The 19,215-nt window shown below is 55.6% G+C and overlaps 6 protein-coding genes across 6 annotated transcripts; 2 read left to right on the top strand and 4 right to left on the bottom strand.

The window, feature by feature from the left end:
- Positions 1 to 79: 79 nt before the first annotated feature.
- On the bottom strand, positions 80 to 2,160 carry K452DRAFT_287144 (uncharacterized protein). The gene is made up of 3 exons (XM_033540423.1): positions 1,946 to 2,160; positions 384 to 1,829; positions 80 to 253 (listed from the first exon to the last, which is right to left on the bottom strand). Exons 1-3 carry the CDS (start codon positions 2,106 to 2,108, stop codon positions 99 to 101), a joined length of 1,764 nt encoding a protein of 587 aa, XP_033397667.1. The 5' UTR covers positions 2,109 to 2,160; the 3' UTR covers positions 80 to 98.
- A 443-nt stretch (positions 2,161 to 2,603) lies between these two features.
- K452DRAFT_332676 (uncharacterized protein) lies at positions 2,604 to 4,152 on the top strand (the record flags this gene model as incomplete). Its single annotated transcript, XM_033545158.1, has 4 exons — positions 2,604 to 2,651; positions 2,756 to 3,857; positions 3,918 to 3,974; positions 4,052 to 4,152. The coding sequence occupies 4 exons, from the start codon at positions 2,604 to 2,606 to the stop codon at positions 4,150 to 4,152; spliced, it is 1,308 nt and encodes a 435-aa protein (XP_033397666.1).
- Positions 4,153 to 4,649: 497 nt separating this feature from the next.
- On the bottom strand, positions 4,650 to 5,895 carry K452DRAFT_297984 (uncharacterized protein; the record flags this gene model as incomplete). Its single annotated transcript, XM_033542079.1, has 2 exons — positions 4,650 to 5,486; positions 5,656 to 5,895. The coding sequence occupies 2 exons, from the start codon at positions 5,893 to 5,895 to the stop codon at positions 4,650 to 4,652; spliced, it is 1,077 nt and encodes a 358-aa protein (XP_033397665.1).
- Positions 5,896 to 6,784: 889 nt separating this feature from the next.
- Positions 6,785 to 8,461, top strand: K452DRAFT_308371 (uncharacterized protein; the record flags this gene model as incomplete). Its single annotated transcript, XM_033543149.1, has 6 exons — positions 6,785 to 6,983; positions 7,006 to 7,053; positions 7,160 to 7,429; positions 7,488 to 7,679; positions 7,774 to 7,886; positions 7,949 to 8,461. 6 exons carry the CDS (start codon positions 6,785 to 6,787, stop codon positions 8,459 to 8,461), a joined length of 1,335 nt encoding a protein of 444 aa, XP_033397664.1.
- Positions 8,462 to 8,626: 165 nt separating this feature from the next.
- On the bottom strand, positions 8,627 to 10,637 carry K452DRAFT_358449 (GMC oxidoreductase; the record flags this gene model as incomplete). The annotated part of the gene is made up of 2 exons (XM_033546195.1): positions 8,627 to 10,324; positions 10,383 to 10,637. The coding sequence occupies 2 exons, from the start codon at positions 10,635 to 10,637 to the stop codon at positions 8,702 to 8,704; spliced, it is 1,878 nt and encodes a 625-aa protein (XP_033397663.1). The 3' UTR covers positions 8,627 to 8,701.
- Positions 10,638 to 13,629: 2,992 nt separating this feature from the next.
- Positions 13,630 to 17,589, bottom strand: K452DRAFT_249671 (uncharacterized protein). Its single transcript, XM_033538144.1, has 5 exons — positions 17,149 to 17,589; positions 16,446 to 17,085; positions 16,223 to 16,389; positions 15,581 to 16,176; positions 13,630 to 15,534 (listed from the first exon to the last, which is right to left on the bottom strand). The coding sequence occupies exons 1-5, from the start codon at positions 17,357 to 17,359 to the stop codon at positions 13,984 to 13,986; spliced, it is 3,165 nt and encodes a 1,054-aa protein (XP_033397662.1). The 5' UTR covers positions 17,360 to 17,589; the 3' UTR covers positions 13,630 to 13,983.
- Positions 17,590 to 19,215: the final 1,626 nt, after the last annotated feature.

The following is a 19,215-nucleotide window of genomic DNA, read 5'->3' as shown; positions in this document are numbered from 1 at the left end:
CTCTCTTGCTTTCTTGCTTTCTTTCTCTCTTTTCGAACATATTATTCATCTATTCCGCACATCGAATCAAATCCCTCCCCTAATTCCTTCCCCTCCATCTACCGCATCGAATCCCCGGCATGCTCCGGCTGCAGGAGATCAGCGTCGGCATCGTCGCCCGAATCACCGCCAAATGCATCCGGCCCGCCGTCGTCGTCGTCGTCGTCGTCGGCGAGCCCGCCGAAGCGCTTGAATTTCTCGTCTTTCCATTCCTCTGTGGGGTGTGGGTTAGTGGTGTTCTGTCTTTGTGATGAAGAGGGGGAAGAAGAAAGAAAAAGTATACGAGGGAGGGAGAAGGAAAAGAAAAAGGATAGGGGAAAAGCAAAAGGAAAAGAAAAACTTACTGCCCCACTCCACGACATGGCCCTCCTGGACCTCGCAGTCCTTCAAAACGGTGCGCTCGTCGCCCTTGGCCGCCCCGCCCTCAATCCTACACCTCCTGCCCAGCACGCACCCCGTGAGCTGGCAGTTCTCGCCCACCTCGGCCCCCTCCATCAGCAGGCAGCGCTGCAGCCGCGCCCCGACCCCAATCGTGCAGTTCGCGCCAATCACGCACTCCTTGACGTTGCACTTCTCGGCTATCGATACGTTCTCGGCTACCAGGCTGTTCTCGGCCTCGACCCGGCACCGCTTCGGCACCGCTTCTGGGTGCGCGATCTTGGCTGGGTGCGCGAATGGCGAGGCGGCGCTCTTGCCGACTTCTTCGACTGAGGGGAGTTTTGCCAGCCGCAGTGAGATGTTCAGTAGTAGTGCTGCGGTGTCGACGCGTCGGACTAGTGGCTGCGCCCCAACTGATGGGTGCACGTACGCGTGGATGGGCGGGACCGTCAGCGCCGGCTCCGCGGCCGTCACGGCCAGCGCGATGGCCGGGTCCGAGGCGTCGCGCACGCGCGTCGCAAACGCCTTGAGCGCGTCGGCGGAGCCGGGCGCGGGCCGCGTCACGGCTGTGCTGCTGAGGCTGGCGATGTCCACTTCGTCGTTCAGCATGCCGCTCTGCATCATCATCGTGTCGTCGCCGGCCGAGTCGTCGTCGGGCTGCAGCACCTCGCGCAGCGCTAGCTTCTCGCCCAGCCCGTCCTGCCACCCTGCCTTGGCCCACCAGCCTAGCGCGTCGCTGATGCTGTCGAACTTTTCGTTCTTCTTCAGCATGTCCAGCGTCCAGTAGGGGAAGAAGTAGATGTGCGCGTCGCGGTGCGTCGTGAGCATGCGGACGCGGGCGTGCTTGCGCAGCAGCGAGTGGCGGATGGGGAAATGGCGGTTCTCCTCGGTGATGTCCTTCATGACGTCGGTCGGGATGGAGTAGACGAGGTTGGCGAGGGCGGGGCGCAGCGAGCCCGGCGGGGGCGCGACGACGGGCGCGGGCAGCGGCGTCGTCGCGATGAAGTCCGTCTCCTCGCCCTTGACGGCGTCGGCGCCCTTGGTCGGGTACCACACGCCCAGGCCGCCGCGCCGCCCAATCTTCTCCCCGCCCGTGCTCAGGTGCAGCGTCTCCTTGTTGTCGGGGCCGCCCGTGGCCTCGCCCAGCCCGGCCTGCTCCACCATCCACGACTCCAGCAGGCTGGCCCCGTCGAGCTCGCAGATCAGGTCGCATGGCAGCACGACAAAGTCGCCGGTGATGGTGTTGGCCACGGCTGGCAGCCGCAGCAGGTCTCCAGTTCCCGTCGTCTGCGTCAGGTCCGCGGGCGCGAGGATGTCGGGTTTGGGCGAGGGCAGCGACGTCAGGTGCGGGTTCTGGGAGAGGGCGGCCTCGAGCGCGTCGGCGGATTCGGGGGGCGTGATGAGCGTGATGTCTGTTGCGCAAGTAGTTGCGTTAGCCACATTGCTTCCCTTTCTTTCCCTCTCTTTACCTCGTACCGCCTTGCTTCCGCTTCCACTTCCGCCTCCGGGACGTACAGCTTCTACGTACTTGTGATTCCCATCCTGTAGCACCACTCCAGCGGATACCACACCATGGGCCTATTGGCGATCGGGACCAGGGCTTTGGGGAAATCCTTTGGGCTGGACGTGAAGGTGTCGAGGGACACGCCGGGGCCGCAGAGGATCAGGGCCTGGAAGCCCGGCGAGGGCATGGTTGCGTGCGGCATGAGGCGCAACGCGACGTCGCGCGAGTTGCTGGCGGCGACGGCGACGGTGTCGGCAAAGGAGGCGCGTAGTTGGTGAGGGTGATTTTTTGGCCGCGTGTCGTGGTGGGCGATTGCGGGTTTGGCGGGGTTGTTGTTTGGAACTTTTCTGACTCAAATTGAGCACGGTGCAACCACTCCCGTCTGCTTCTACGTTCGATGACGTTGCCCGTGTCGCCTGCCTGTCCGCTCGTCGTCGCTGCAATTGATCAATTACACACGTGAGGCAAAGGCATAAAGGATTCAATATTGGCCGGATCGATCTCGCGAAGAACATGGAAGCCACTCGATTGGTCGCCGGCTTTGTAGACCTGTGCACGTTCCTCTACTTTACCTACACTACAGCTGTTAAGCCATCTTACAACGCGTTTAACATGAGCTTCCTACGATAAACAGGACTAGCATCCTTTAGCCGAGCAGCAAGAGGGTATATCTTCCCCGTTAATGAGAGCTGCAACTTCTTCAGGTCGTGATCACCAAGCACCAAAAAAGGTAAGACGGTTTCCGAGCTTCCGGGTGACATCTCAGCGTTATTCATCTATCTGGACTTTGCGATTACCTTTGTATGCACATGTTACACTGACTTTGTCATCCAGCATTTTCAGCGCGAAAGAATCATGGAAGAAGAGATTTCATTGAACCCACGTGCGTGGGTTGGCTTGTCCACTCTCAACTACCACATCTGCAATGATCGCTCCTACTTCACCACGTATAACCCCATTGGAAGTTTACCTGTCCACTTCTGCGGCGCTGCTGAAACACTTCGTGACGAGAACCTAGGTATCAGTACCGCCCATGGTATCGGAGACGTCGCCCTCCAAATTTGCAAGAGCAACGGAGAACTCACAACTCTAATCCTTAACGAAGTATTATACGTGCCTGGATCGCCGTGCAACGCCATCGCAGTTTTGAATCTAGGAAAATGTTTCCGGTTCGATAGGGGGGCAGGGGTGGTATATGATGGGAAGGACCGCGAGGTTGCTTACCTTCCACGCCAAGGCAGGGCGCTTGTGACGCTCAAGCTTGCGAATGAGTGGAGCGGAATGTTCCCAGAAACTGTCAAGGACAAAGATGCCCCCTTGGTGTCGCTCGGCTACTGGGCAATGGGTGCGCCTGTGCTGAACGAGACCGACACGGTCAAAGAGGTGCTGCAAAACGTGATGCAACTTACGGATTATGCTGAGGATGGGAGGTTTGGTATGGATGTGTATCCACGCATTCATGCAGGCAAGTACCTTGACCAGAAAGTCAACCTTACCATCGGCAAAGTTCTCGAGCTTCTCGCCCTGTACGACAAGTCCGACAAGACAAAGGAGAAGTTTATCAATTCGGGGCTTCTCAAGCCAGACTTCTCTGAATCGAAACTCACCTACGGAACTTCAAATTTGGACAAGAAGCGTGCAGGCGGGATCATTCCGGAAACCGATAGATTTGCCTATCCGGAGCCTTCCCACCGCAGTCTCAACCAGTGGAACCCTCCTAGTCCACAGACTCCCATCCAAAACGTTCCTAGCCTGAAGGCCACCAGTCCAGAGATACCCAAACAGGAGGCTTCTGATCTGAATGTTCCTGCTCCGAATGCTTTTGGGCTGACACCTTCCATCCCGCAACGCCACACCCTGGAGATACTCAGCAAGACCAAGTTCATCCAACTCGGATGGGGCTCTCGCGCCGGCTTCCAGCACGCCCACGCACTGAGTGAGTTATAGCCTGATCGAAAGACAAAGTTCCAATGTGGCTTGGCTAACATTATATTAGTGCACCCGGCTGACATTGTGGCTGGCAACCGCATCTTAGACGAGTACGAGCGCCAGGGTAGGTTCATGTGCTTCAGGCGCGAATGAAGGCGTAAAATGATAGGCAATAGCGCTATGAGGCACTTCTTACCTTAGAGATTGGGTTGGGCTGGTTTCATTCTCATGGATATTTGCTACGACGACACGAATACCGTGGTGGCAGGGAATGGACTGTTGCGACTGCGTATAGTAAATAGTCAGTATACTATCTGAGCGTAAAAACATCATGTCCGGCCCAGTGCATCTCGCTACAGCGTGCACAGCATGCATAGTAAACCGAGAATTGCATTGTCGCACGCAACGAGCCTCATACGTGCCAAGACGTGACCACTAGTCTTACACCTTCACCCTTACACCAGCAACTACTCCTTTACCCCTAGGGCCCGCTATAGAGTGCCTCAGTTTCCCATCGAGCCCAGTGTCCGGGCTCGCACCAGTGTCGTTAGCGCTTTAGCGCTTGACGTTCGTCGCGGTCGTGAAGATGGGGCGGGTGAGGTGGTTGGAGGCAGGTGGTGTCAGGTATTGGCGGGCGGTTGATTAGAGTTAGCGAGGGCGTCATTTTGTAATGGCTTAAAGACATCAACCAGTGGAGAAGTTTCGCTTGTCTTCGAGTTGTTTGCCACTGCCAACATCGTCAAAACGCCCCAACAACACCACCAACAAACACTGAAACAAAGCCAACCCAACTCCCACCTCAACACCCCACAACAAGCCCACCCCCAGCCACCTCCATCAACCGCACAGCCTCCCTCTCCCAAACCGCACACCTCTCCCTCCACACCCCCGCCTGCTCCTCCGCTCTCCTCGCCGCCTCGCTCTCCCTCTCCGCCCGCGCCTGCCACACCTCCACCTGCTCGTCCGCTTCCATCGCGTACCGCATCCACTGCTCCCGCTCTCGCCGCACTTTCGCATTGCGCCGGTCCCAGAGCTTCAGCGCGGATCTGTAGGGCGTCGCGTCCATAAGCGGGACTGCGCGCTTGAGCGAGCTGGTGGAAGTGTCGTGCGCGCGAGTTGTGTGTGCTGGAGTGAGGGGGTGCGAGGAGGAGGTCCAGTCGACGGAGATGTCGTCGTCGTCGTCGTTGTCGTCGTCTTCGCTGTCGTATTCGTCGCCATCGTCTTCTTCTTCTTTTTCTTCATCGTCTTTGAAGCTGGATTTGGCAGCGGTAATCCCGGCCGTTGGATCGTCGACATCAGGAGCTTCCTCCATCGTCGCAAACGAAGCGGCCTCAGTACGCCCAGCCGGCTCCTCCTCCTCCTCCTCCTTCTCCTCCGTCGCTCGGTGCCGGTCACTAGCGCGGCAAACCCTCCTCCTATACGGATGGAACCGCTCTCGCCTGGTCCTCCTCGCGCCATCCGTCCGCCCATCCGCACTCGCACTCGCGCTCACACTACCACTCCCACAAAGCCTCCGCTCCGACACCACCGCCGGCTCCCCCTCCACCTGCCGCGCCTTCCCACCCCCACTTCCACTACTCCCGTCCTCACTCCCCCCACCCTTCGACCGGAACTGCTGCTGCTGCTGCTGCTGCTGCTGTGGTTGTTGTCGGCGCTGCACCTCCTCTCTGCCGCTCCGCCCTGCTCTGCTGAAAGGACCGCAGACCGTCCTCACTCCCCCCAGCACTCCCCTCCCCCTCCCCCCTAAACCTAAACACCGCCCCCACAACCGCGCTCTCATACACGCACCCTTGCGGTTGCCGCACCTTACGGATGTCAGGGCGCAGCCGTCCCTCCTGCACAGCCGCCACGCCGGGCTCGATAGAGGATGCGAGCCGTAGACTCCTGATCGCGGCGTCGATGCCTGGTTTTGCGGCTTGCCAGGCGGGAGGTGAGCTGCGCGTGGCTTTGATTAGGTCGCAGGCTACTTCGAGGGAGAAGAGGATTGCGGGGGTGGCGGGTGGGGGTTGGGGTTGGGGTTGGGGGGTGGTGGGGGAGTTGGACATTGTGCGTGTTTTTGTGGGTGGTTGGTGGTTTGGGAAGAGAGCTTTGAAGTGGTGGTGGGGATGGGGTGCGGGGTTTATATCTAAGCGTGCATGGTGTGGGTGGGTGTGTTTGTCACTGATGGCGGGTGGCTTTCAGTATTGTTGGCGCTGCTACGTGGAGGGGTTTTAGATTCGACGATCGAGATTTGAGGGAGTCACTATGCTGGCGGTTTGTGTGACGTGCTGGAGTGAGTGGTTAGAGAGCATGGTGTGCCTTGCTTCAGTATAGCACGGATGTGGAAATCTTACTACTGAGAATGAGATGGAAAACTGCAAAATGCAGAATAAACACCTAAGCTTCTTACAAACACAAGAACACAGGACCTACTGAGGCGCATATCAACTAACAAATGACAGCCTGTAGGATGCGATAGGAATTAAGCAAAGCTCGCGTTTACAATGCTGATACCTAGTGGGCCAAGAGGCCCGATCTGCTGTCCCATGGCATATAAATACGGCAACTGCCAGGCCCTCAACTTGAATCCTGCAATTCGCCACTCCTACTTTACAGGGCCCTAAACCACACAGCAAGGGACATATTTGATTCAACTGGCGGGTCAAAGTTAAGCAAGGCTAGCAAGATAGCTAAACATTTTTTTCGATCTAGATCTCACAATTTCGGTGACGACGACAAAGGCGATGTTGACGATTATCATGACGTTGTTTCGTTGATTGTCAGCTATATGTGCTGGCGTTGATGCGCTACAATTTTGCTCACCTGTTGAGGTTTCAGGTTGTGAGTGCACTGCCATATGGATCCTGCGCCATCTGCTGTTAGTCTTGGGTGTGGGCGGCAAACCGCACATATGATTTGTCACTCTTTCTTTATCTCATTTAGTTGAATTTTGAGATGGCTGGCAAAGAAGATCGGCTGGTGGAGCATCTCAGTAAGATCTTATATTTGCCGCTCAACCTTCGCGTCATCCCGCTTCTCAGCCCCGTCGCTCTTTCGGACTCTCAAAGGCGGGAAACCCAAGCTAAAGGAAAGGGGATTGCAGCCTCCAGACGCAGAACCACGGACTATAGCTTCGACACCGCAGATGCGCGCCGTGAGTGTGTAACTGTTTGCAGTATACGTCGCCCAGTCCGTAGCCCCACGTAAACGTGATGGCTTCTTAGGTATTCAGTGGCCCTGGGGCTTCTGAGACGCATGAGCCGGACTTAGTGAAAGCTTGACCCGCCAACGAGAATGTCTTTGACCGTCACTTCACTCGAGCACCATCAGTCTGGCCGGAAATAGATAAGGAAGGGCTCTTATCGCAGCTGACTAACCCCCCGCGCGCCCGCACCCAGACGTTCGACGTTGGAAGGCTAGTTGCCTCTTTTGGCCTAGCTAACTATTTCTTGCGCATTCGCGTCGAGACGTTCAATGTTGCGGCATCCGGTTACTGGTTTGGGTCAGGTAGTAGTGTTAGTAGTTGGTCTGAAGTGCGGGTTGTATCGCCAGCGCCAGACTGTCGGATCGAAATTATGAACAACACATCCAGTAAACAGAGTAACTAGAGCTTCATTGTTTGGAAGAATCATCTTGGTTTTTCTTTACGTTGTTGCAGTGCTTTTGTATGCCGTATACCTGATCTCGCCAAGCTCCGGGTACCTTTGCTGCAGCTTCAACAACATCACCTTAAAACCATCACTGAAACCAAACGAGTCGACCACGGAAAACAAACCTGGTGCTTGTTTCCTCAATCAGTCCGAATCCGTATCGGAACTGGATGACAATAACAATGGGGCCATTTTGGATCGTGAGGGGGCCCAAACGTAGATCAGGTGCTGGCTCTATTTCAACGTCTATACGGAGTTACATTGCCAATGTTTTACTTCTGCTGTCGCGATTAGGGAAGCCAACACACTCAGCATGTTTGAAGAAACGCTTGGCTCTATCCTCTGCGACAAATAATGGGAGTGGGGCGGATGGTTCGGCCCCGATTACATCAAGTTCGCGCCCGACGGTACAGGCGAGGTGCGTAGCCAGGCCCAACAACGTTCTAAATTTATATTCACGAAACTGTAGCTCCTCCTCACCGGCCAATTCTTTCCACATCTCGCTCTCGAATTCCACTGGAGCGCTCTGGACCCGGCTACTCTTACGCAGCACGTAACATACGGTACCAACCACGAGCAGGGCGTCAAACCTCTCATGCTCGCCCGGTCCACACTTACCATTACCCTCACTCGGCGATGTGCACCTTCTTGGGAGCCCTGGTTCAAGGATCGCCCGCAGCATAACGCAACTCTTCTTCTGGATTCCGCCTTTACACCACGCAACCTGGACTTCACACTCGAAGAAGGACATTTCCCAGCGCCGATTTGGGCACCCGACTCTGATGATGAAACTGATGCCGATGACGAATCATCGCTTTCTCACTGTCGCTTTGTGCTACGTCTACGTCTTCCTGTCTCGCCTTACCCGCCCGAGGCTACCTGGGACGACGATCCTCCTGGTCCAGGCAGCTCGAGAGAGCCTTGGAAGTGGGGTGATTTTGTGAGCCGGAAGCTGCCTGACCCGCCTAAGGACAAGCCGTAGTACTTGGTAGTAGCGCGAAGGGTGGCTTGTTTGATTCATAAAGAGACAACGAGACATGCTATTCTATTATTCTTACGTTGATTGCTATGTTCGAAGCTTGTACGAAAAATAAAGGCCCTCAAGCAAAATCAGGTCATTCCCGTACTTCCAATGACTTCATTTAATCATAAAGCTGCAAAATAGATGCAAATAACTCGTAACACCACTCTCAGCCATCCCTAAACCATCACTCCCGCACACTCACGTCCCTGCCCAAGCCCTCTCCTCCTTAATCAAATCCGCCGCTTTCTCCGCCACTGCATACACATCCGCCTGCACATTCCCCCTCGGCACCAACGGAAACACACTCGCATCCACGATCCTCAGCCCGCGTGTCCCATAGACCCTCAACCGAGAATCCACAACACCACCCAGCTCCTCAGGCATCATAGCCGCAGATCCCACAACATGAAAGTGGCCCATTCCTCTCTGCCGCACCATCTCCTTCGCGGCCTCCAACTCTCCACCCAGCAACCCCTCTCCATGCAGCCTCCGTCCACCCTTCTTCAACAGCCCAGCAAACGGCTCCGTCCCTGCCAACTTCTCCGCCCACAGCAAGTGCCTTGCCTGCAACTCCACGTCCAGCGGATGCTCAAAAAGCCCCACGTCTACTTCCGGAATGACGGCAGCGTCCGTACTGCACAAGTGCACGCTACCCCGCGAGAAAGGATGGTTCAGCGCGCTGACGATCGAGACGAAGCATCCGGGCTCATGCAGGCCCAGGACCTCACCCGGATGCGGCCCGGCATCCGAGCTCACCTGGAAGGGCGCGAGTTCGTACTGGCCGGACGCGTCGGCGGGGTTGTGCAGGATCTCGCGCAGCAGGGCGTACTGCGCCGCCTGCGCCGGGTGCGGCTTATACGCGTAGTCGTTCAAGTGCTTGTCCAGCAGGTTGTCGAGCTCGTCGCCGCCGAAGTCGTGCATCGGGACGAATGCGTTTGCGATCGCGCAGGCGCTGAGAGGACCCTTGCCGCCGTTTTGCCAGGCGGCCATGGCTGCGGCCGCGATGGCGGGCTCCCGCATCATGTCCCCTGACGTGTAAGGGTCGAGGACTTCCCAGCTGCAGCTCACGAGACTGTGCTCTTGCAGGTTTTCGCCGACGTAGGGGTTGTCGATCATGACGGGGATGTTGTGTTTCTGAAGTAGTTCTGAGTTGCCGATGCCAGACAACTCGAGGAGGTGAGGCGTTTTAAGGGCGCCGGCCGCGAGGATCACTTCAGTGGTGCAGGGGACGCTGCGCTTGGTGCCGTCTTTGAGGGCTATGTGGACGCCAGTAGCGATGATAGAACCGTCATCGTCTGATTTGGTGAGGATGAGCTTGTCGACGTGCGTCTCGGTGAGGATGCGCAGGTTGGGCCGCTTCAAGACTTCATCAGTCAAGTATGCGCCGGCGTGGCTTCTTTGCCCGGTTTTCGGGTCAATAGTGCCAGTGTTTGAGTAGCCGCCTGTAGAAATGCCCGAAATAGGGTTACCAGTGATTCCGTATCCCAAGTTCTTGAACGTCGTGCCCCACGCTTCGTTGAAAGGGGTGTAGCAGCCCTCGCCACCGTAGGAGGACTGAATAGGGCCATCAGTGCCGTGAAGAGCTCCCTCGTTGGGGTCGATGTTGAGCTGTTTCCGCGTTGCTTCCTCGGGCGCGTGATACGTGTGGAACTTGCGAAAATACTTGCTGATGCCGTCCCAGCCCCAGCCAGAGTTCCCCAGCTTCTCCCAGGCATCGAAGCCGGATTTGGAGGGGTAGATCATTGCGCCCAAGTTGATAGCAGAGGACCCTCCGAGGAGCCGTCCCCTCGGTTCTGCAATCTGGCGTCCATTAATGCCGGCCTGAAAGAGACATTAGTCACTGTTGTTGCGGGTGTGAGAATTCAGTGGCTCCGCTCACTTGAGGCTTGCTCGTAAAACACCAGTCAAAGTCAGGGTCGAAGTACGTGCTAGGTGCGAGACCAGGGCACTGGGTGCGAGGATCGTCGCGTCTATCAGCTCCGGCTTCGATCACAAGGAGCCTATGCCCAGGATCTTCGGTCAGGCGGGTAGCAACGACCAGGCCAGCAGTGCCTCCGCCGACGACGATGGTATCAAAGATTTCCTCGTCGAGAAACGAGGCCGAGGAGAGTTCTGTCCTTCCAAATGAATCCATCTTGGATTGAAAAATGCCTGGAGAGAGAGAGAGGGCAACCGAGGGATTTGAAGTTTTAACTGCCACTGCGGGGTTGATTCAGGCTGAGTACCTACGGATTGGGGGCCAGATGATGTGCTCCGCTTATCTGCTCAAATCAGCTTACGCCGCACGCCTATGAAACATGACAGAGTTTAAAAAGGGATGTTAGTAGCTTGGTCTCTCAATGCAAAGATATTAGCTTCCGAATTAGGGGCTTTTAACGTGTGAACCACGTCAGTGAAGAAAAAGTCATCGTATCCTATAGACGTGCCTATAAACGTGCCTCAAAATATACAGATACCCTTAAGATTCGTCAGTATGTTTAGAACTGGCAGCTGGAGAACAGAAAGTTAAGTGATTCTCGGAAATAATAGGTCATGTTGCGACCAATGGATCATTTCCGGGTAGGGGCCCTGAAGAAATACCGTCCCCAACTACAGCATTTCTATAGCTCTATACTCCACCTGCAAACTCATTATAACCTCAGGTATACCCGAATGTATCTACCAGCAGCTTTAATTTCCTATTTACATTGTTCAAGGAAACACGGCACGGCACTATCAACAATAGCCTACACAACACCACTTATAAAAGGATCCCACAACACAATCCTCACCACCTTCCATTCATCTTTAACCTTAAGCCTAGCACAACGCCCTAGCAGCCTTAGCCATGTAAGAGACACCATGATGGGCTTAAACCCCCCTCCGACACCTATGCCAAATTCCAGAAGTCACGTACTAAACAGCATCTAATCGCCAATTCTTTAACACTAATGATTTACTAATAATCACCACTACAGCATTACCCTGCTGCTAAGCACCAAGACCAGAAACTAACATACACCATCATCACCGTGCTTTATGTATGTATACGCAAAAGGTGATCGCTCGAGCAATAAGCATTTTTTACCACTTTAATTCTGGCCTCGGCATTGCCGGCTTCCACGTCAAAGCACCATGTACCCCGTGTGAGATCGTGGTCGGCTCGGTCGCCCTCGCCATATTCTTCCGGTAGTGGAGTATTCATTAGCCTAGCCCGCCGTTCGTAAATATCAGTGAACGCGTATCCTAACATCTCTCTATCCTATCCAGCGTATAAAGTTACCATCCCTATTATACTGTTCCATTTCAATTCAATCACCTATTCCAATTCCTAAATCCACACTTTTACACCTAGACAGCCAGCAAGGCTGCGAGCCACAACCAACCCCATCCCCTAAAACATCCCCCCCAGCCCCCATCCCACCTATCCTCCCCCTCTCCACCAGCGGCAGCAGCAGCCACCAACCCAACAAGACAGCAACCCTCCACACCAGCATCTCAAAGCAGCGGCCCGTCCAACCATCACGACGACAGCCCCAACCCGTATAGAGGGAGTACGCAAAGGCGTGCCAGGACACCGGTTCGACTAGATCCAGGGCCTCGAAGCGAGGACCAGCAGGAACGCGGAGCGGGTGATACACTGAAGAACCATGATAGAACAGGCCGCGAGAAGACCAAGTCCTCACATCAAGCGCACAAAGAAGGGAGCAAGCAAGCGAATCAACCAGCCAACCACTGCAGCCGCACACAAAATCCCAGACCGAGGACTCGGGGGAGATGAAGACAAGGACACACATACACACACGAGCACGACCTAGCAACAACAACAGCAAGCAACGCAGAAGCTCTTTACTTTTCTTTTGATGATCTCTCAAACTGACTGGCTGACTGACCGACTGACTGACTGCCTGCCCGCCGACTCACTGACTACACATCCGGCGCCCCCGCATCCATCTATCCATCCATCCATCCATCCATCCATTCTCGCACCCACCGACGGCGAGAAAACAGATAGAGACACAGAGAGAGGGAGAGGGGGAGCGCGCGCGCGATGGAGAGAGATAGAAACGACACAGAAAAAACACAAACGCAACACACACACACACACACAACCACAAGGCCTCTGAAACCCCAAAACCCGGACCCGAGGAGAGAGATAGAGAGAAAGCAAGACAGAGATCTCAAAAGAGAGAGAGAGAGAGAGAGAGAGTTAGAGGGAAAGGGAGGGAGGGAGAGGGCTGCTTTCAAGCACCTCGAAGGAGGGGGCTGCGTGGGAAAAAAGAGAAAATGAGACAGAGAGAGAAAGAGAGAGAGAGAGAGATGTGGAGAGGAAAACAACAAACAGGATGGATAAAGACAAAAAACAAGCGAAGCAACAATAAAGAAGTAGAGATATTCCCTACGCGTAATGGTATCTATGAAGCCCCGCCATTCCTCGGAGGTAGTGGTTAAGTAATACTAATAAACAAACGGTGTCGTGTGTGAGAAGAAGAAGCAAAAGTGAACGAGTCGACAGAGCGACGATGAAGCAGAAGAAGAAAACGAAGAAAAAAAAGTGAAAAAAGAAGAGACAATAACACAAGGAGCAAAAGCTAGAAAGAAAAAAGTGTTGCAGACCCGTAAGCCGAAGAAGAAGCAGCTACTACCTATTCGCTGTCCCCCCTCGGAGTCGGAAATTGAAGAAGTAACACAGAGGAAGCAATAACAGATGAGGAGACACCGAAACCTCCTCCATTACAGACAGACAATAGACACCAGGGAATAATGAGCGTGGCATCGCGGGCCTCATGCACATATGCACGAGCCTCGCAAAATAGATGGAGACAACAGCAGCATCGTTACGTGGAGTATCCCGCATCGCCTCGCGAAAGCCGCTAGCATGCGGGATGGTGCGTAGACTGTGGGTCCGGCCCAACACGACTTCAAATTCGTCGAGTCGAGACCGTCGTCATACCAACCACCACCAAAAAAACAATGCGCTGGGACTCCTGAAAGGAGCGACAAATGAGAGATTGAATGGTGGCTATAAGCCAGAGATGAGTGAGTGTGTGATGACTAGCATGCTGCTGGCCGGTCGGATCGGAAAACGCAAGCAAAAAACGCCGTTGAGACGCCCAGAGATACGCCGATCTCTGTGGACAAACGAGAAAAAAAAAAAAGCAACCTCGTGGTAATTCTGCTCTTTTCAATCCCCGCGGATCCACAGCAGTCGTTTCGCTGGAAAAGACAAAGAGCATAATGTTTTTTTGGTTCCTTCGTCGTGATCCGTCGTTCGTGTGATCTAACTTCGTGCGAGACAGTACTCCAACTCCGGATAAACAAGAAAACGTGCGGGCGGACTTGCGGACATCGGCTTGCGGACGGAGGTAAGAAGGTGATGATGTGTCGATGTGGTGTTGATACCATATGCGGATGACAACTCTTCGGCGGATGATTGGTCAGACGTGGACACGTCGCCATCGTGGTGGAGCCATGCTTGAGGCCGCATAGCCGAACGGGTGCTACCTAGCTGATCCAGGGTCCGCCATGCTCAATGGCGTCTCCGGATACGCGCCGGGAATTGACCCCTGCTGGCCGATTGGCGTCTTCGGTGGCATCGGCACAGAGCCCCTTCTCTGGAACTGGAAGGGTAATGATCCACGTCTGCCCATCGGCGGGTCGGATTTCTCGCTCGGTGCCTGGTTTCCTTGCTCTTCTGACAGCGGCTTTTGCTCCTTCTTCCTCCGGAAGAATCTTCCAAAACCAAATCCCTTCTTTTGCTTAATGTGCGCTTCGGTGGGCTCGATAGGGGATGGAACCGTCGAGCCCTCGGTGAGGAGAGGCCCGTTCTTCGCGCCGTCTGCTTCTGTCGCCGAAAGCGGAATAGATTCGCCCGTAGGAGTAGGGAGGGCAGGCGTGAGAGAGCCCTTGCGGCGGCTCCGGAACCCATTGCCCGCAGAAGAGTTGCCCCGCTCACGTCTCCACCTAGGAAAGGAGTGCGTGTCCGCTGCGGCGCCAACACCCGTGAAGTCGGGGGGCGACGAACCATCGGCCGTGCGGGGTTTCGGCGGGATGGCATTGTTCCGGTCCGGATCTCCGGTAAGTGGACTTTGGGAACTCGAATGAGGAAGGAGATAGTTGTTCGGTTGCAAGGCGCCGTTGGCCACGGGTCGTTGATTTGGCACGCGTGGCTGAATGACAAAATCAGTCGGGATTGCCGTTGAGGTCTCGGGTTCGGGCGATAGTGGACGTACAGGCGAGTCTGATCTGAGCTTCGATCCCTTGCGCTTGCTGGGCGACTGCGAGCGTAAGTGTAAGCCCTTCTTCTTCGCCTTTGGCTGATGACTGCTCGGGTCGTGTGTTACCAGGATCGTCGTAAGACTTGCGTCGGCACTGCCGCGACGTGCATGACTTGCATTGTTCTCCACAAGTCGTGGGCTCGGTATAGCATTCGCGGCTGAAGAACGCCTTCCGAACATGGCACTCAATGGTGTAGAACGGCCGGAAGAACGTTCTGGCGGAGGGAATGTCGTAGGCAAGGGCAGCGGTGGCGGGGCTTTGGATCTGGACTGCATGCGAGGAGGAGCCGCCGGTCTCAAATCTGACGACCTCTTGGCCTCTGAAGACCGCTTGGCCTCTGAAGACCATCTCTTCTCTGATCGCTTCGACTCTGAGGACTTCTTCTCTGGCTTCTCAGACAAATCCACACGGCTCGTAGAGAGTGGGCTCCGCGCGTGGTCCATAGTTGAAATCCCCATGGGGATATTCAACCTTACCATGTTGCGCTCCTTTTCCTCTTCTATCGTTGATTGCCAGACTTGCTTGTTGGCTATCAATTCGTCCATGCTGAATCGCATGCTCGGGAGTATGTCCGAGACAGACTCAAACAACGGCCGTGCGAAGATGTTCATAAAGCCTATTTGCGACTCCCCCAGCTTCACCAGGTCTTCGCGGTCTGGTGGACCTCCGAAAAGACATGTCGGCATCTGAAGTTCGTTCTCCATTTGACCCTGGTTGCTGAACTCGTCCGTAAGAATCGTAGCCCACTGCACTGCCGTGTTGAATTTCCGGACCTGTCATCGTCAGTTTGGGTCACTCTTCCAACCCTCTCATACTCACCACATTGCTGATGTCTGCGCATTTGATGAGCAGACCGCACAATAAATCTCTATAATCTTCAAGAACCTTCGGGCTCCACCCGTCAATACCACCATTGTTGGCTCCTAGCTTTTCCTGCAAGTTCCCCAGATCAGCCATGTATTTGAAGTGGAGTCCCATGTCAGTCGCAAGGATCGAGTTGATCATCAACTTCCGCATCGAGGCATCCTGGAAGGCGGCCGGCCAATAGCGGCGAAGGATTTGCGAGTATGCTGCGCAATGAAACGATTCAAGCACGGAGCGGTCGTTGTACAGTTGAGCCAAGGGTGCGTTCAGTGACACCAAAAACGCATTGTTGACGCCAGGGTGGCCGACATCATGTCCGATTGCCGAGATGAGCAACGTCAAAGCATCGAACGGTTTGAGCAGAGTGGCGATTGCCGGCTTGGCCCGTCCAGGTGATTGCGGGACGTCTGGCGGGTAAGCGGGTAAAGCTCCGACCTGGACAAGAAAGAAAAAGAGGGCCTGGAGCACGTCAACGACGTGACGAAAGTTGTGGTAAAGCACAAATTCGTTATAGGCGCTTCGGGTCGCAAGGAGAAAAATCATAAGCTCATCTAAAAAGTCAGTTAATTCAAAACGATGTAGATTTGGTAAAATTACCTTCGTCCATGCGCCAGCGCTCGACTTCGGGCATGCTCAATGCATGCTGGAGCATTGTCAACGAGCCAAATAGTAGCTCGTCGTCTGTAAAGTCATGCGCGGAGAATGACCAGGTGCCCACAGCACGGGCAATCTCCGCGCGTCGATCCGGACTTACTTCGATGTCGCTATGTCGGTCAGCATTAGATATTTATAGACGCTAATCATCAATCAAGCAACTCACGTTGGATCCAAGGTATCCACCGACGTATCCGGACAGCAAATGTTTCCCATCAAATTCGACACCATGGCCTCCCTCAGGTAGGAAAAAGGCTTCGCCTCATTGACGCCGACCCATGAGACCTTGCGTGCCTTTTGTGCCAGGAAACTAGACTTTTCCTTCCTGACCTCCCGGGATATGCGATGCGCGTGAACGGCCAAACCGTGAATGTGATCCTTGGACAGCGGACTCGCTAGAACATCAACGGCACCGGCATCCAGATAACGGACCAGGCGCACCGTGTCGGTCAATGCTTGCGATCTGCTGAGGCTCGGGGAATCGGTTGGCGCCCTCTCTTTGTCCAGACCACTCAGCACGATTATCGGGATGACCAGCTTGGGGATTCGTCTATCCTGGATCTCAGCCGCGACGTGGCGCAAAAAGTGCATGCCGTATAAATCACCAGGCTCCGTCAGGTCGGGGCCGGTTGTCCTGGTAGTCGTGGGCGATGGGGTTCGTGGTTCGCGGGACAACCGTTTTATGCGCTGCTCCTCGTCGTACGGCAGGTCAATCAGGACGATGACGGGCTTGTCTTCGATGGCTGAGCCGTTGTGCAAGTCGAAGAGCCGCTGGAGGCACGAAGCACCGGTTCGACATATATCAACTAAGTCAGTCAGCAATGCGAACGAGTCATGGGCGGACAATTGGGGGCTGAAAGTAAGGGTACCTTCGTTGAAGATGGACAGCAGCGTCTCGGCATTGGACAGGACCTCGGCCGTGTTCTGCAGGCGGCCAAAGGTAAAGTAGCCGGGGGAGGAGAGGCTGGCGCGGGCATCACGGGCGTTCATGCCTGCCAACACATTGTCCCTCCGTACACGTTCGGGATGCGCGCGGCGGTCCAGGTAGATGACATTGCACGCCCCATGGTCCATCATCATTTATCGCGTGTCGCCTCCCGGCCGTCCTCGTGGGCTTATAGACCCCCCGCAAGATGGGGAGGGAACCGTCTTCGACAGCAAAACGCCGACAGCGAGCGGGTTGAGGCAGTCGCGGGGCGGCTCGGGACAGGATCGGAATCAAAGGCCAAGCGGAGAAGCTCAGCAGCTGGGCGCGTCGCGACGGGGCTCGAGGGTGGGTTGGTGGTGCGCGGGCGCAGGCGAAGGTGGTGGAAAGTGAGGTGGACGGTGCGCGCCGTTGACGTGCGGTTTTGCGGGCGCCTCGCTGTCAGGCGCGGCGTCTCGATGATGGTGCTGGTCGTCGAGCACGGATCGCGCGAGTCAGTGGGCCAGCAGGCTTTCGGAGGGGGAGGCGGGAGGCCTATGAGAAGAGAAAGGTGTGGTGGGCGAGGGAAACGAAGCGATGGTCAATGCCTGGGCAGACAAAGGCGGCCGGGACAGTGCTCGCCAGCTCACTTGCGGACATCTGGCATGGCGAGCAGGGGCGGCCCCGGGAGGAGAGGGAGAGTCGGGAGGGTCGAGGGGGGGGGCGTGGGTGGGCGCGCTGGGAGGGCTGCGGGTGGAGCTTCGAGAAAGCGAATCGAAGCCGGAGCTGCAGGCGAGACGAGACACGGCGGCTGCGAGCAGGCAGACGAGACTGCAGCTCTGCAGCCGGCCTTCTTTGTCGTGCCGCGCGACTTGAGGGCGCGCGCAGATCAATCTGAAACGGATCGCTGCGCCCAATTTCGTGCCGGCTTGGCCACCCGCGCCCGACCCGGACCACGTCATCCCGGTCTGCCTGCTTTCCCAGAAGGGGGAGGCACGGGAGGGCAGCGGGGGCACTGGAGGGTCGAGAACTCCAGCGCCGGGCAATAATATCCCGCGTGATATACCTTGTGGTGTGCTGGCTGCCTATACATACGTACGACTGCGGGGGGGGCGACAAGGTGGACAAACACCACCGCGATCCAGTGCACCTTCTAGCCGGGACACCTGCGCGCCGGCACACCGGGAACAACGGGGCGAGCTGGACCTGGGGGGGGGGTGCCTGTCGTTTCGCATCGCATCGCATCGTCGTTTGCGGCTGACACCGCCTGCCACAAGTATGCTAGCTATACACTTCCTCTCACCCATCTAACATCTTACACGCGGGCCCGTCGTTTCGGATGCGGCCTTTCGTCCTTCGTATCCGTTTGTTTGTTGCTCTCGCTCTGGAAGACTTTTTCCTGCAATACCGGCCCACCCATACCCCATCCATATTTACGTACTGCTCCAACAACTGCCCGACTGCCCCCGCTCTCCCACCTTAATAGCCAGCGCATACGCCGTCCCGCGCGCCCGAATGCCGCGTGGATCTGTTGTGTGTGTGAAAAGCCGGCGATGATATCATCAGATAACTTGCTTTTCTTCCTCTTCATGTCTCTGCGAAGAAGGGGTTTCCCAACCTGTCACCCTGTACATCATCTACGAGGCGGTGTAACGCCGCTGGACTGTGCATGTACTGCCACACATCGCCTCCCTTAAGTAGTGGCTGTGTAGATGGCTTCACGACGTCAATCTAAGCGTATGACTGATTGTTCCTGTCTGGACGCGTTGCTGACTTATATCATTATGCAAGAGCTGCACTGACTCTGCCCCCGCTGACAGCTGCCGTCAAGTCACTATCATGAGTCGTGAGATTGGGTTCCGTCTCGCCGTGACGCCGTCCGTCCACCGTTATACGGATTACTCGAAAAAGCAAACATGAGAAAGTGGACAGGAAAAAGCAGTCATGAAACATCAAAATAGCAAAAGAAACAAAACAGCCTCATCTCCCTGTCCCTACCAGCACACCTCCTTATATGTTAGAGGACGACATG

The sequence above is a fragment of the Aplosporella prunicola genome, assembly GCF_010093885.1.
Source record: "Aplosporella prunicola CBS 121167 unplaced genomic scaffold K452scaffold_12, whole genome shotgun sequence".
NCBI classification, from domain to species: domain Eukaryota; kingdom Fungi; phylum Ascomycota; class Dothideomycetes; order Botryosphaeriales; family Aplosporellaceae; genus Aplosporella; species Aplosporella prunicola.
This window is presented reverse-complemented; position numbering and strand designations above follow the sequence as displayed.

Coding starts and splice junctions, on each gene's coding strand:
- K452DRAFT_249671 (XM_033538144.1), bottom strand. CDS start 17,359: ATGATGATGGACCATGGGGCGTGCAATGTCATCTACCTGGACCGCCGC. Junction 17,086..17,148: donor GCTGTCCATCTTCAACGAAG/GTACCCTTACTT, acceptor TGACTGACTTAG/TTGATATATGTCGAACCGGT. Junction 16,390..16,445: donor GTGGATACCTTGGATCCAAC/GTGAGTTGCTTG, acceptor TGACCGACATAG/CGACATCGAAGTAAGTCCGG.
- K452DRAFT_287144 (XM_033540423.1), bottom strand. CDS start 2,108: ATGCCCTCGCCGGGCTTCCAGGCCCTGATCCTCTGCGGCCCCGGCGTG. Junction 1,830..1,945: donor CTACAGGATGGGAATCACAA/GTACGTAGAAGC, acceptor CTTGCGCAACAG/ACATCACGCTCATCACGCCC. Junction 254..383: donor CCATGTCGTGGAGTGGGGCA/GTAAGTTTTTCT, acceptor CACACCCCACAG/AGGAATGGAAAGACGAGAAA.